We start from the raw sequence: 14,691 nt of genomic DNA, 5'->3' as shown, positions 1-14,691 counted from the left end.
TACAAAATAACAATGAAATTTACAAAAAAGGAAAAAAAAAACCCCCACAAAAACCAAGAAATCTTAATGCAATTAATTAAACTACTAAAGTTCCAAAAAATATACCCACTAAACAAACTGCAAAGGTGCATTTGCGTAAATGTTTTTTTTTTGTTTATTGAGTGAAAGTGAGTTGACAAAAATCAGTAATTTTGCCAAAATCAGTTTTTCCAAAATCACTCTGCTCATCCTTGTTGGCCAGCAAGGAGAGATAACAAGAGTGATGGGTCACAGGGAAGAGGAACAGCTGAGAAGTGCTTAGCTGATGACAATTTAATATGGACTACGTTAACTCACACGAGGATCAATTCGCAAAAACACACTTGGAAAATGACAGTTATTTTTAAAATTAGTCCAATCAGATGTCAAAATTACAGTCATATGGCTAAAATAAAAATGTTTTTTCTTGCGTATACTTATTTTGTTGAAGCTTTGTGGATTGAGCCTATGGTCTCCATTACCTAACAAAGCCTCAATTTACAGCAGCCCTTTTTCTAGACAAACAAAAGGTACAAAGAAAAGCTTCTAGCATGAAATGTGAGCACTCTGGATCATATATACACAGAAATACTTTGCATACTTGGACCTTAACTTTCATTTTTTAGCACATAGTTGAAATCTCAGAATACTTTCAGTATTTCTTGTATAACAATACACAAGTTTTTTTCAAGAGTGTCACTTTACATTACGATAGAGATTACATCCATACAATTCTTCATAGTATTAGCACTAATGATAATAGTGTAATATGATTTAATGGTTCTGTTAAAAAAAAAAAGTCAGACCAGATTTTCTAGATTTGTTCTTTCTAGTCCCTTTCTTCCCATGTGTATTTGCATGAAATAAACCATACCTTCCAACTGTACCTCTTTTGTGACCAAATCCCTTTGTCCCTTGTGCAGTCTCAGGTGTCCCTCTTTTTGGTCTGATGAGTACATCTCTATGCAAAATGTACTATTTTACTACCAGAAGTGTTGTGCTGCACTAAACTTTGTATCCAACCTCTATATTACTGTGTTTGTTATTTTGAAAAGCCAATATAAAAGAAAAAAGTCAAAAAGCACTAGTGTGGTTTAGCCAATCATTTTCTGCATTAAATCTTTGCGGTCCATGTAATTGGGGGCCATAGAGGAGATGTGTTCTTTGCCTACATGTACCTCTTTATCATTTCAGAAAGGTGGGAGGTATATAAATGTATGAGGCATCACCTATTCAAATCTGTATTTATGTCACCAGTTTAAAACCTAAGGGCTCGTTCACACCAGTACATTGTAACAAAGAGGCTGCTGTGTGGTGGGATCTGTCTGAGATCAGTGTGGTGATGATACGCTGATTTGAGCACATTACAGAGTTTTTGTTTTTTTTTAACCACTTGCCCTCCATTTTTTGCGAAATGGCGCTGCGTTACTTTAACTGACAATTGCGCGGTCATGCAACGCTGTACATAATGAAGTCTATGTCCTTTTTTCCCCGCAAATAGAGCTTTCTTTTGGTGGTATTTGATCATCTGTGCGGGTTTTTTTTGCGCACTAAACAAAGAGGCCATCAATTTTGAAAAAAAAAAACAATATTTTTTACACTTTGCTATAAAACATATCCAGTAAAAAAATCTAATTTTGTCTTAAATTTTGGCCAACATGTATTCTGCTACACGTCTTTGCAATAAAAAAAAAATAAAATCCCAATACATGTAAATTAATTGGTTTACGTGAAAGTTATAGCGTCTACAAATGGCAATATATATACTGAATTTTTTTTTTATATACTAGTAATGGCGGCGATCAGAGACTTATAACAGGACTGTGCTGATACTGGGTGGGAAATGCCTAACTGCCACTGATATCCCAATGACACTAATACAGAGATCAGTGCTAATAAAAATCACTGACACTGTACTAATGACACTGGCAGGAAGGGGTTAACATCTGGGGCAATCAAAATGTTAATTGTGTGCTGTTTTACATAATGTTCTGTGTGTGTTTTACTAGGGAAACATGCTGCTGTGTATTTCTCTGCTGTGCAGAGAAATACACAGCAGCATGTTCTTCCTAGCAGGAGAGAGACCTGTGTTGTTTACATACAGGTCTCTCCCCTGTCAGTGTTACTCGGCGATCGCTAGATGCCGGTGGGGAATCTCCAGCTGGGACCCGGTGATTGACATCCAAAGCTGCCAATGGCAGCATGGGAAGGGCGGCGCACGTGCACGCCCCCTACCCGGAAATGCAAATCACGTATATATAGGTAATTCTGTGCAGCCCTGCCGCCCAGTAGCAGTAGTTCTACTACAGGGCGGCGGGCAAGAGCTTAATGAACTTTACTGAGATTTCAATAAAAATGGCGAGAGTCTGCACACAGACACCAACTCCCTGTTACAAGAATGTGAATAAACTGAAAATTCACATTCATGCAACAGGGAGTTGGTGTCTGTGTGCAGGCAACGTCTGTCAGGGTCCCGTCCACGGCAGGAGTTCTGGAAGATCTGGCATTTCTGCCAATACTCTACATGGCCGCAGAAGGACACATCAGCCTCAGTCTGGTGCCAGACAGCCTTTATAAGGAGGCTCATCACTTCCTCTGGTTGCTGGATGATCTCTAGCTCCCCGTGCCTTGTTCCTGTTTCCTGTAACTTCCTGATACCGACTCGGCTTGCACTTGGACCTGTCTACTCTACTGAACCCCTGATCTGACCTCGGCTTGGCTAAAGTATAATCTCTCTCTCTCGCTCCTCTGTGTATGATCCCATCTATCCCATCTGACTACGTCTGCTCTGATTACCACCTGGTACCTGACCTTGGCTTGAACCGGCTATCCAGTAAATCTCTAATCCCAGAAGGGCTTGCATACCACGCAAAGGCTCCACCTGTCTGCAGACCTATCTCCGTGCACCAGCTGTGCTTCTGAGTTTACCACCAACCAGCACTCCTACAGCTGACCTATGCCACTTTGGGCCTGACTCCCGTTGTCCCACTCTCAGGGGAGTCTGGAACTTAGCCGCAAGGGAAGCCCTCTCTCCATTGGCCTCCACCACCAGGTACGTGATAACGGAAATTTTGTTGATGTCTACTAGAGTCTGACAAACCAGTCCTGCCTGTCTTGCACCAGTCTATTCACATGCTGATTCAACTGATACAAGTTTGGGGGGGGGGGGTGGGTTGGTCATTTGAACGGTACTATTTTCATGGTTTTAACCTTTATTCAGATGTCACACAGACATCTCATGAACTTCAATTGCTGGCTGCACGGTGCAAGACCTCGCACTGCACTGCGCTGAACAGAAAGTACCACACTTAGTACTTTTTTTTTCAGTGCACACCACCCACACACCAATGCTACGCAGTGGTGTCAACCATGCAGAGAGGGAGACAACACATTTTGCCTTGCTATACCACAGCATCTGGTGTAAACCTTGCCTAAATCTGTATTTTATACCCATATTCTATTGTGATGTTAGTAACAAAGTTATGTGACTGGGCATATGATTCTCACCTGGTAAGTGTTTTGGAAAGCAGGAGAAAGGCACAATAAGTAGCCATGTTGCTAGGCCTACGATTACAAATGCAATCCACCACGCACCAAGCCAACGGGGGTCATTTGGAGAAAGTGGAGCACTATAGTAAACATCATAGAAATGAGAGGTCAATATTATGAGTTATGACTTTAAAAACAAAATAAAACTAATGTGGTACATTCGATTTTTTAACAAACTTAATCAAGGACAATAAATCTTAAAGTGGAACCCAGTGAAAAGTTTAGGATAGCATGTTGGTGCTAATTCTCTTCGCTTTGTATCCCAATGAGAGTAAATGAGTGGAAATCTCTCCAGTGCAGTGAACTTAAAATGCAACTCCATGCAAAAAATCCCTCTGCAACTATGTGAAAATGAGAGAGTCTTCTCACTGTAGCCTAGTTAGAGTACACAGCTGCCTTAGGGCCTTTCACATGGGCGATCAAGGCAGGTACGCCTGTCAGTTTTTCTGGCGGACCTGATCAGAAGGTCCATGCATTCCTATGGACCGGCGGGTATAAACTTGTGCCTGCTTACACCAGCCTGTCTCTGGGTCCAATCAGGCCCTCTACAAAAAAAATGGAGAACTGTGTTCTCTTCTGTTTGGGGCGGATCAGATCATAGATAGTTGGTGTAAACAGACAGCGGAGTCCAGTTACTCCTGGCTGCCTATAGAGCAGACTTGGTTCTGTTCGTGTCTACTCTGCAAAAACTGAGTGGACACGGAGCTGCCATCTGCCCTACACTGCTCCGATCAGGAGGGGATCAGCTTACAGATCCCCTGCCAACTGGAACTGAAGGCACCCATGTGAAAGGGCCCTTAATGGACTAATAAACCCAAAACCAACACTGTAATATATTGCAGCCTACCAGTCATTAGATGTGGGGGGCTGCATTAGGCTTTTTTCCAACGTTTTCTCTCCTGGTGACTTGGCCAGTAACACGCCTTCTGTATTAGAGTGCCTCCACTCTGGATGAAGGTGCAACAGAGATGCATTTTTACAGCAGAACTGTAAGTCTGGGGGAGGGGAGTGTTAGATATACTAGCAGACTTAGATACACAAACAGACTGAAGCCAAACTCCAGCTCACACTTTTTAAGCAGTTACAGCAACAGTTTTGTTCCTTTTGGTGAAAACACAAGGTGAATGCGTAAGCACTGCATGACTAACTCAATATAAAAGTGTAAAGTAACTTAATGAAAAGCTTGCAGCTGTGCATTGTTGTGTGTTCCCACACCTAAACAAAAATATGAGCAATAGTGGTGGGACCCCCTAATGTGTTAAAACACTGCCATGAGTTCTAAATGCAAAATCAACATAAATAAATAAAAATCAAATAAATAACATTGTCATTCTAAGATGAAAAAAACACCACTATTGCTATATTTTATTCAAAAAAAAGCAGCGCTGCATTTTAATGTTCATATTTGTTCCTTTTGGGATAAAGGTTTTACATAAATAAAAGCTTATCATTGTAAGCAGCCCTGTCAGTGTGAAATGGTTGGTCTCAACCCTATAACTGCTACATGTTTAAAAAAAAAAACAGACTTACTGGCAGGATCACCAGATGAAAATAAAGAAAAGAAGGCCAAGGCATATGTGTGCTGGGGATCATGGAGGCATTCATGTGCTGGGGGGCATTGGTGTGCTGAGGGGAAGGAGGGCTATGGAATCACTGGTATGCTGGGGGGGCATTGGAGGCAGTGGTGTGCAGGGAGCAGAGGGTTGGGCACTGGAGGCAGTTGTGTGCTGAGGGGAAGGGGGCATGAGAGACATTGCTGAGGGGGGGCATTGGAGGTATTGGTGTGCTGAGGGGAAGCACTGGTTTGCTGGGGGGGCATTGGAGGCATTGGTGAGATCGAGGGAATTGGAGGCAGAAGTGTTCCGGGAGGGGCATAGGAAGAAGAGGTGTGCTGAGACAATTACTTAAAGGCAGAGATGAGCCAAGGAGGAACTTGGGATGCGGCAGTATGCTGGGGGACTTTGGACACAGATGTGAGCTGAGAGCAGCATTAAAGGCAGAGATGTGCTGAGGGTCAGTGGTGGCTCAAGAGTACAATGGTCTGCTGTGCTGGGGGGTACAGAAGTTTTCTGGAGAGCACTGGAAGCAGAGGTATGTTGGGGTGGCATTGGAGGAATTGGTCTGCTATGGTATACACAGGTTTGCTGGGGGTACAGACATGTGCCCGAGGTGTGTATACCACTAGCCAAAGCTATACCTGCTGCATCATTTTTCACCATGTGGTACCCAGGGGAACCCCAGGTCTTGCACTATCCTAGCAAGTCCATGGTGAGTAACAAAAAACCCTGTTATCTCTTACTTTCATAGACGGACACAGCCTGTCTTAATTATCCATGACCAAACAGGGATGTCCCAAAGCAGTGCCAAGAGTGGTGGCCAAAACAAATAAAGGGGAAAAGCCACAGGTCAACATACCAGTGCTCCATACCTCTCCAAAGAAGCGCCAAAGAGACCTAAACAGTAACCCACGAGACCATGAAGCCGAAACTAGCATCGGAAGATGTAAGGACATCAACCACAGAAAACACTGCAAATGTGCACAGATGACCTGGTTGCCGCATTGCAAAACTTGAGAGACAGACGCCTAATGGTGGAATGCCCAGGAGGCACTAACTGCCCTAGTGGAATGTGCCGTCACAGGGAACGAAGGTTCCTGCCCCTTAATGGCATAGGCCTGAACAGCATCTGCTGATCCAACAGGGAAATGTGGCAAAAGAGGCTGGCATGCTTGTCCTCAGACAGTCAGAGAGTACAAAGAGGATTGACCTGCAATCAAGGAGTGCAAAGCCAACACCTTAGGGAGCGACAGCTGAGGACACAAGGAGGGAAATGGCCAAAAGGGGGAGAAAAGCAGAAAAGCATAGATGAGATTTTACTGATCCCACTGCACCACCACCGCATCCATCAAAGGTGCCACGAACCTCGGAACCTACCGGTTGAGACTGGATGCATGAAGATCCATGTCCAGCATCCCCCAGCAAAGACAAAGCTGATGGAACACCTCTGGGTGCAGGGACCACTCCCCCCGATCCAGCTGCTGACGGATGAGATAACTAGCCTGCCAGTTCCTGCCACCCTGAATTTGGACAGAGCAGAGAGCTGGAAGATACCTTTCTGCCCATTGTAGGATGTGAAGCACCACCAGCACCACTGCAGCACTTCTTGTGCCCCTCTGATGATTGACAGAAGCCACCACAGTGGCACTGTCCAAATGGATCTTGATCGGTAGACTCTTCAGGCGATCCATCCCATGCAACAATGTCAACCTAAATCACTCAGAGCTCCAAGACAATGATGGGCCATTGACTGTCCTCTGGAGTCCAGTGAACCTGAGCCGAGTCCAATCCCAGGACCCCATCCCAGCCCGACAGGCTGGTATCCGTCATGAGCCCAGTCCAGTGAAGAAGAAAACACTTTCTGGTCAGTAGAGACTGAGATCACAGCCACCAGAAAAGCGAAGCCCTCGCTGACCACTCCAGAAGAATTTGGTTGTCAAGGAAGCATGAGACCTGTTCCATTTAGATAAGATATCCTTCTGTAGTGCCCTCGATGGAACGAAAATTAAAGATCTGCTCCAAAGGTGGCCACCCTTAGACTGAAATCCTGCATGCAAAAGTGCAGGAAAGGCCGCTTTCAAGACTAGAGCTGTCAGACCGCCGACCATAGGTGCTGGAGTTTGTCCGAAGGGAGGAACACCTTGGCCTTCTCCAAATCAAGAATCCGCCCCAGATGCTCCAAGAGCTTGGACGGGGCAATTCAGGCTTCCTGAGGTTCAGGATCTAACCAAAGTCTTGTAGGGAATGTAAGGAGATACATTGGGAATGCATGGAGAAGTTGTCCAGGTAACTGATCACCGCAATCTTTCATCCCAGCAAGGCAAGGACCGGGGACAAGACCTTGGTAAACATAAGGGGAGTAGAGGCCAGAACGAAGGGCAGCGCTACAAATCGGTAAAGCACGTCCCCATACCAACGCACAGGAAATGCTACTGTCCTTCGCCAATAGGAAGTTGCAGGTAGGCATCCTTGTCTATGGAGGCCAGAAAATCCTCTTGGCAGAGGGAGGCTACCACTGGGTGAATGGCTTGCCATTCAAAATTGTGAACCCGTATGAAGGCAGTCAGGGCCTTGATGTCCAGGATTGGGAAAACCCCATCTTCCTGGGAATGAGGAAGGTCCATGGGCTTGGAAACTGGTGAAGGCAACCCCCAAACCTAAAAAAGGATGGGGACAACCATCATGCCAAGAAGGACTGCTCCACAGGCTTGGAGGTCTTCTGGGATCACGAGTGCGTGAGCACCGAGGAGATGGTCACCCTGGTAGGAAGATGTCACCTGGCATTGTCAGACTTCTGGTCAGTGGAAAAACAGAGGAGTGAACAGGAGCGGGACTGCCTCGTCACATACGAAAAGCGGGCCCTGGGGTAACAGGTCCACCAGATCCACATACACCGGGGGCACCTGGCCCGATGCCAAACCTGGTCTTAACATTGTGAGCCACTCAGAAAGCATCTGAGACACCTCAGTCAGGGCCAACAAATAGACTCCAACATGTCGATTTCTCATCTGTTGCTCAAGACATCGAAGTAGAGTGTGTATACTGCTCAGGTGAGTTGCTCAGCTTTAGTTGGTGTGGGTGCCCGCCCTAGCTTGGCACTGAAAAAACATCAAAGATGAAACCTCCACATGCAAGGTTTCTTTATTGTCTTCTCAGCAAGGAGAGCAAAAAGAGGACAGTTGACGCGTTTCACACTAAAATCACGTGCTTATTCGTAAAGTTAACTGTCCTGTTTTTTCTCTACTGACTGTGAGGACAATAAAGAAATCTTGCAACAGTTTTGTGGCGGTGTGCGGCCAAATCCTTTTCAAGCTCCCCATGGAAACAGAGTTCCCCCTTTTTATTGGGGCTGGTGTCTGCCCAAGCCGTGAGAACTGCATCTACTGGCAAAGTGGATCACCACCATCTGACAGATGGATGAGCCCTGCCGACCCAGGGAACGTAAATAACTATCTTGGTCTCTGGCTTTCTCCCCCAGCCTCCACAGGGTGCCATATGGTACCAAATCATGGTAGGGAATAATCCCCATTTACCACTCAGACAGGTATGGTCACGGTAGACAAGGCCACAAAGGAGATCTCAGGGTCCGGGGTAGCACAGGCATATCCGGAGGGAGCGCTAATTGTAGCATGCAGGGGGTAGGTGATTGTCGCCGGTCTTCACCACCAGGACCCAATGCTGCTGACACCCAACTAATAGCCGGCAGGCCCCAAGAAAATGGCTGCTGGCCGAGGCCACAGCAAGATGGCCACCAGCTAGCAATCATCCCCAAAGAGCTGCTTCTAGGGATTGGCCAGACACAGGGGAGAGATGCCCAACACAACAGAGTGGCACTACAGCCCTCCCAGTGTCCAGCCCCATTCTGTCTGGGGCGGGCCCAGGCTCCAGCAGCCAGTACTGTCTGGGAAGGGCAAATGACCTAAACTAAAATGGTGGTCGACACAGCCACCCAGTAGGCAGCAAAGCTGCAGCCTAAAGTGTCGCATAGCCAGACCACTTGTTGCGCCCACCTGCGGAGGGGGGCCAAGTGGAACACTCTACACATTCCCATGATCCAGGAGGAAAAGAGTAGCCCAAACCATTCCCAGCTTGTGGTCAGGACCCAGCAGGCACACTAGATTGGACCCTGCACCACATGCACCCCACCACCAGGTAACTACCCACCACCCCACATAGAAGATAAAAAGGGAGATCCCATGGAGACAGCCTCCGTCCAGTTTGAACGGGTGCAGGCAGGTGAGTCCCGTGTGTGTGTGTGTGGGGGGGGGGGGTTGCGGCACAAGGAATGGCTACCACCAAGGCCCGGAGGAGGGGATGGAGGGGACCCCACAGGGCCGACCACCCCAGGGAGTACAAGCACCCCTCGCTGCATTCTGAAGGGGGAGGGGGGCATGTTTACTTACCGATTTATTGAAGCATGCGGTTATGGCATCCATGACAGATCCTACTCTCCACCAAAGTGGGGGGCTGTCAGCCACTGACATGGACTATGGGTACTCAGTCATATTTGTCCCCATGAGATGTTTAACTTGCTGACCGCCTCAGTTCAGGATGTGGAAAAGTTGGGGCCGATCAAGCACAGAGCTAGTGGTTTGCAAGCACTTGTTGGTCAGACTGGGGTGACCACTGGATCTAGATTATCCAGCCCGTCATCCAGCCCAACTGTTGATAGAAGATCTCCACAGGAAAAAATCCCACGGAAAAATAAAAGGAAAAAAATAAAAAGGCTATAGGACCACAAGTCCCAGAAAAAAAAATCGCCATACTCCTAATACACTAGGCAGAATGACTGGAGGCCTATAGCACAGAGGGGGTTTTATATCCAGAGAGGACTGCCCATAAGAGGTGCCAAGTTTTTTTCTGCTGAGTGTCCTACTCCTGCAGGTAGGGCTATAAAACTCTGGTCATAGATAATGAAGAAAGGCTGTGTTCGTCAAAGGACGTAAGATAATTTTATTTTCTTCAAATGTTGACAAAAATGGTAGGGTAGGACTCAGATTTGGTCATATATTTGAGGTCTTGATTTTATAATTTTTGTCTGCAATTTAACTGCAATTTAAACTTAAGTTTTTAGGTTTAATTCAAGACAGCCTTAAATGACCAGTCACAACCCCTATACACGCATGGGTTTAGTAAATGCCTGAAGTAGCAGCGTTGTCAGCCTAGAAGAGGACTACAGAACACTCACTCTGCTTCACTATATCTCATCTTGTCTTTCTCTCATGTTCTGATAACAGTCAGCACAAGCACAAAGCACAGGAAGTTATCAGCTCACAAGATTTTGGCTGGGATTCATATATTTTTTTTTTTTGCACTTATTGAACATAAATTGCAAAATGCTTCAAATGTATATTTATAGACCAAAAGGGAGCAAATAAGTACTTAATCAGGGCTTACATATTTTTACATTATTTAAATAGAGCATGCTGAGAAATAGTTTACTAGGTAAAGTAATGCACTTGCCTATTCACTTTCTCAAAGTCAATATAAACATTTAATGTTTGTGAACCAATTAAATATCCAACTGCAGGGCCCACTACAGACATTCCATATGCAATTCCTGGAAAACAAGAGAAATGTTAAATGTAGGGTTGCTTGAAATTATTTTGTAAGTATGCCTATTCTTATCTTATTATATACAATGAAATATGGAAGGTATATTTCTGTAAGGAGAATTCCCCCCACGCCAACTTCCCCTGCAGCTGACATACACAAAGGAAAGGGGATACTCACATATCATTGACCTAATAGAGGCACCACATGGCCATATAAGGTCTTTATGTCACGAGGAGCCCAGCACCTTTGAAATTTCAGGTTTCCAACCGAATCCAAAGTCATCACTGATTAATGACAAACATTTTATTTTCAGTGTCAATAAATGATCGGAAAAGTTTAATTACCTATGTACAGTGAAGATTTGTGCGTTGGAAGGCTGTCATCAAAAAAAGCTGTTCCTAGAGTATATAACGGAGTTCCTCCAACTCCCATTAGCAGCTGACCCAGAACAAAGACATACAGGTAGTTTGAGAGGGAGGAACTTCTTTTTCCAGTACACTCTGGCCCAGTGCTATTATGTCCGGATGTTTCACAGAAATCTGGAAAATATACCGTATTAATTCCTTAATATATCACACCACATTTTTATATTACATGTCCAAATCACACTTGTATGATGCTTCTTATGATTGGTTTTGTACTGAAGCATTATGTGCATATTCAGGCTTAGAGAACCCCTGCTTGGCCCGATTCTCACCACAACAAAGGTGATGCCTGAATATACTACTTGGCTTGCAAAGACTGAGCTGTGTATAGTGACTGTAGGCAGAAGAATTTTTCCAAATTCTCTTTTTGCATTTTTGTGAATTTGCAGTGAGCTAGGCTTTGCTTGGAACACCGCTCAAAGGCAGGGATACTGTATCAATGATCCACAGGTGAAAGGGTGTAGGCTGTATGTGCCCATCCAAAGCAATAAACAGAAAAAGTCCCGCTCTCCCAGGATTGGTTTCAGCCTACATGTTTCTGCAGAGAAACCACACCCTCTGATGAATTTTGCCCCGCCCACTGGGAGCTCAGTCATATGGTCATGGCTTTTGCCCCGATGGGTGGGTCGAAATCCATAAGGGAGCGTGGTTTATCATTCTCTACTGTGAAATAGGTAGACAATCAGGTCTCATTACCAAGAATTCTACATGATCAAAAAAAGATGTATTTATCAGGGAGAAAGTCAGGAATTAGGGAAAAATTACACATCTTTACAGCAATGGTCTACAGATTCATCACAGGATGGCCCAACTTTCAGTTTAAATCAGATAATTGCATTCCAACTACATCAAAACAAGAGGTGTAAAAGAAAATGCAGTCTATTTTCTTTAGTAAGCGGCCATTGCTTGAGTGGAAAAGCCTGTCCTCTGTGCTACAGAGCTGTCTATGTGGACGCAGTGATATCTCTGCAGAGTTCCAACATACCCACAGATCAATCAGACCTATAGATGTGCAATCAGCAAAGTTCATGCTTCCTGCTGATTGGAGAACTCTAGGTTTGAATCAGCAGGGGGTGTTTTGGGCATCTCCAGGGACCACTGCTTTCACACAGAGAACAAGGTTCCTCCTTTACATTATTCTGAAAGGGGACAGGCTTTTCTACTCAGGCCATGGCTAGTTTATGAAAAAAATATATAAAAACTGTAATACATTGCATATTTTTTATGCACCTGGAATATATTTAGCTAAAACTTAAAGTATATTTTGACAGCATAAACTGAATATGAATGTTTTTTTTAAACATAAAACTGAAAACTTAAAGTTAACAACTCTACAGTTATTAGCCACACATGCATTCATGATCAAAGATGCAAATATATTTTGTCTAGCTATACTGTATGTTTAATTTCCAGTATTTATTATAAAGTATATTTGTGGCCTTGCATAATGTAAAATTAAAAAAAAACAAAACAAAAAACCCCCCAAAACTTCCTTGCATTTAATGCTTCTCTCCAGAACTTTGTGTGTCCCATGGTAGACTTTGTAGAGCAAGGTTCTCCAAACACAAAAAGTTGTTTCGTGTGATGCTAGATTGTCCATCATAAATAGGAGGATTCAAAGAATCATAATTTTTTACCAAATGTAATTGAACAAAATGGTATTAGAACTGAGAAGACAAAGCCTGTACAGTGCATAAATTATATATATTTTAATGTACAAAAGCATCCAGCATCCAGACCTTGCCTGTCATATTGAAGATAAATATTAACAGCTGTGTTTTCTTGAAAGACAGTAAATACCCAATGGATGTTTAAGCACTTCAGGCATTTAGAGCGTTAAGGTGATTCCAAATATTTCCCCTACAGTCTTATGTGAACCTATTTGTATCTATGCCAGTAGCTCCAGTAGTACCATAATATTGCTATAATGTAGAAATAAAACCTTTAAAAAAAAAATTTAGAAAAAATAGATGTCCATATTTCTCTGTGTATTCAGTCATTAGACAATGAATTCAGCAGTACTTTGGGCAATCCAAAAGATACATAGAATAGCTAAATCTTGATTAGGGCTTCTAGGGTCTTTTGTTGAGAAACATTTTTGTTTTTCTTCCACAACAGCAAGAGAAATTACATCATAAATGTCAAGTATTACAGGGTGGAAGTAAACAGTGCAGCATCCATAGGTCTTGGTAGTTGCAAGCTCATCAATGTGAAATACAGTTGGCACAACAAAATGAGAAATCGTAGACAAAGGTAACGGGAATAATGTTTAGAAAATCAAGATATGTATTTAACTGAGTAACACAGTCAGTGACTATCAGCGTGTTACAAAAGAGATCTACTGGATGGATTAAACTTGGAAAAGATACTTTGGCAAAACCAAGTTCAGTAATTAAGCAGTAAATTGGAGGAATATTAGTAGGAACACAAAAGTAAAAAAAAGAATAGAAAACATGAATAGAAGAAAAAGAAGGGTAATAGATAGAAGGGAAGGGGAACCAGTGTCTTCGGTTGCCGTCTGAGAGATCAAGCCTCATCCTATCCTTACCCAGGTACGGAGAAACGGGGGGGGGGGAGCGTTGCTAGTGTTATCCAGGAGGGTCTTCCACAATATGCCACAGTTTCCAAACCTTATTGTGTTTATCCACAGAGTCATGGATAATAGCTGTGGGGTATTCCATCTGTTTGATATCCCTGATCCTGGTATGAAGCTCATGAGACTGATGTCTTTTCCAATTGAGAGCAATCAGACAGTGAGATCATGTGGAAAAAATTGTTGAGATGCCTGGAAATAGCTGGTGGGGGAGGTAAATCTAAAAGGTGCATTTTAGGTGTAAATAGAATCCAGGCATCAGAAAGTTGATGGAGTAAGTTATGAACAGCCTGCCAATAAGGTAGGACAAGGGGATAATACTAATATACACTATATTGCCAAAAGTATTGGGACTCCTGTCTTTACACGCACATGAACGTTAATGGCATCCCAGTCTTAGTCTATAGGGTTCAATATTGAGTTGGCACACCCTTTGCAGCTATAACAGCTTCAATTCTTCTGGGAAGGCTGTCTACAAGGTTTAGGAGTGTGTCTATGGGAATGTTTGACCATTCTTCCAGAACCACATTTGTGAGCTCAGGAACTGATGTCGGACGAGAAGACCTGGCTCACAGTCTCCGCTCTAATTCATCCCAAAGATGTTCTATTGGGTTGAGGTCAAGACTTTGTGCAAGCCAATCAAGTTCCTTCACCCCAAACTCACTCACCCATGCATTTATGAACCTTGCTTTGTGCACTGGTGCGCAGTCATGTTGGAACAGAAAGGGGCCATCCTCAAACTGTTCCCACAAAGTTGGGAGCATGAAATTGTCCAAAATGTCTTGGTATGCTGTCGCCTTAAGAGTTCCCTTCAATGGAACTAAGGGGGCAAGCCCAACCCCTGAAAAACAACCCCACACCATAACCCTCCCTCTAAACTTTACAGTTGGCACAATGCAGCCAGGTAAGTACCATTCTCCTGGCAACCGCCAAACCTAGACACGTCCATCGGATTGCCAGAGAAGCTCGATTCGTCACACCAGAGAACACGTCT

The 14,691-nt window shown here is 44.1% G+C and overlaps 1 protein-coding gene across 1 annotated transcript in view; it reads right to left on the bottom strand.

Moving 5' to 3' along the window:
• The window catches only part of SLCO4C1 (solute carrier organic anion transporter family member 4C1), an 81,328-nt gene that overhangs the window by 49,164 nt on the left and 17,473 nt on the right, over positions 1 to 14,691 (bottom strand). The window contains exons 3-5 of the mRNA XM_089679114.1: positions 11,024 to 11,218; positions 10,587 to 10,683; positions 3,526 to 3,647 (exon numbers count right to left, since the gene is read on the bottom strand). Coding sequence (XP_089535240.1) covers positions 3,526 to 3,647; positions 10,587 to 10,683; positions 11,024 to 11,218 — 414 coding nt within the window. The remainder of the gene's footprint in view (positions 1 to 3,525; positions 3,648 to 10,586; positions 10,684 to 11,023; positions 11,219 to 14,691) is intronic.

Source organism: Staurois parvus, unplaced genomic scaffold (assembly GCF_062004578.1).
Source record: "Staurois parvus isolate SC_StPar_1 unplaced genomic scaffold, SC_StPar_1.0 ptg000218l, whole genome shotgun sequence".
Classification (NCBI taxonomy): Eukaryota; Metazoa; Chordata; class Amphibia; order Anura; family Ranidae; genus Staurois; species Staurois parvus.
Note: the sequence above shows the minus strand (reverse complement) of the source record. Positions and strands in the feature narration are given on the sequence as shown.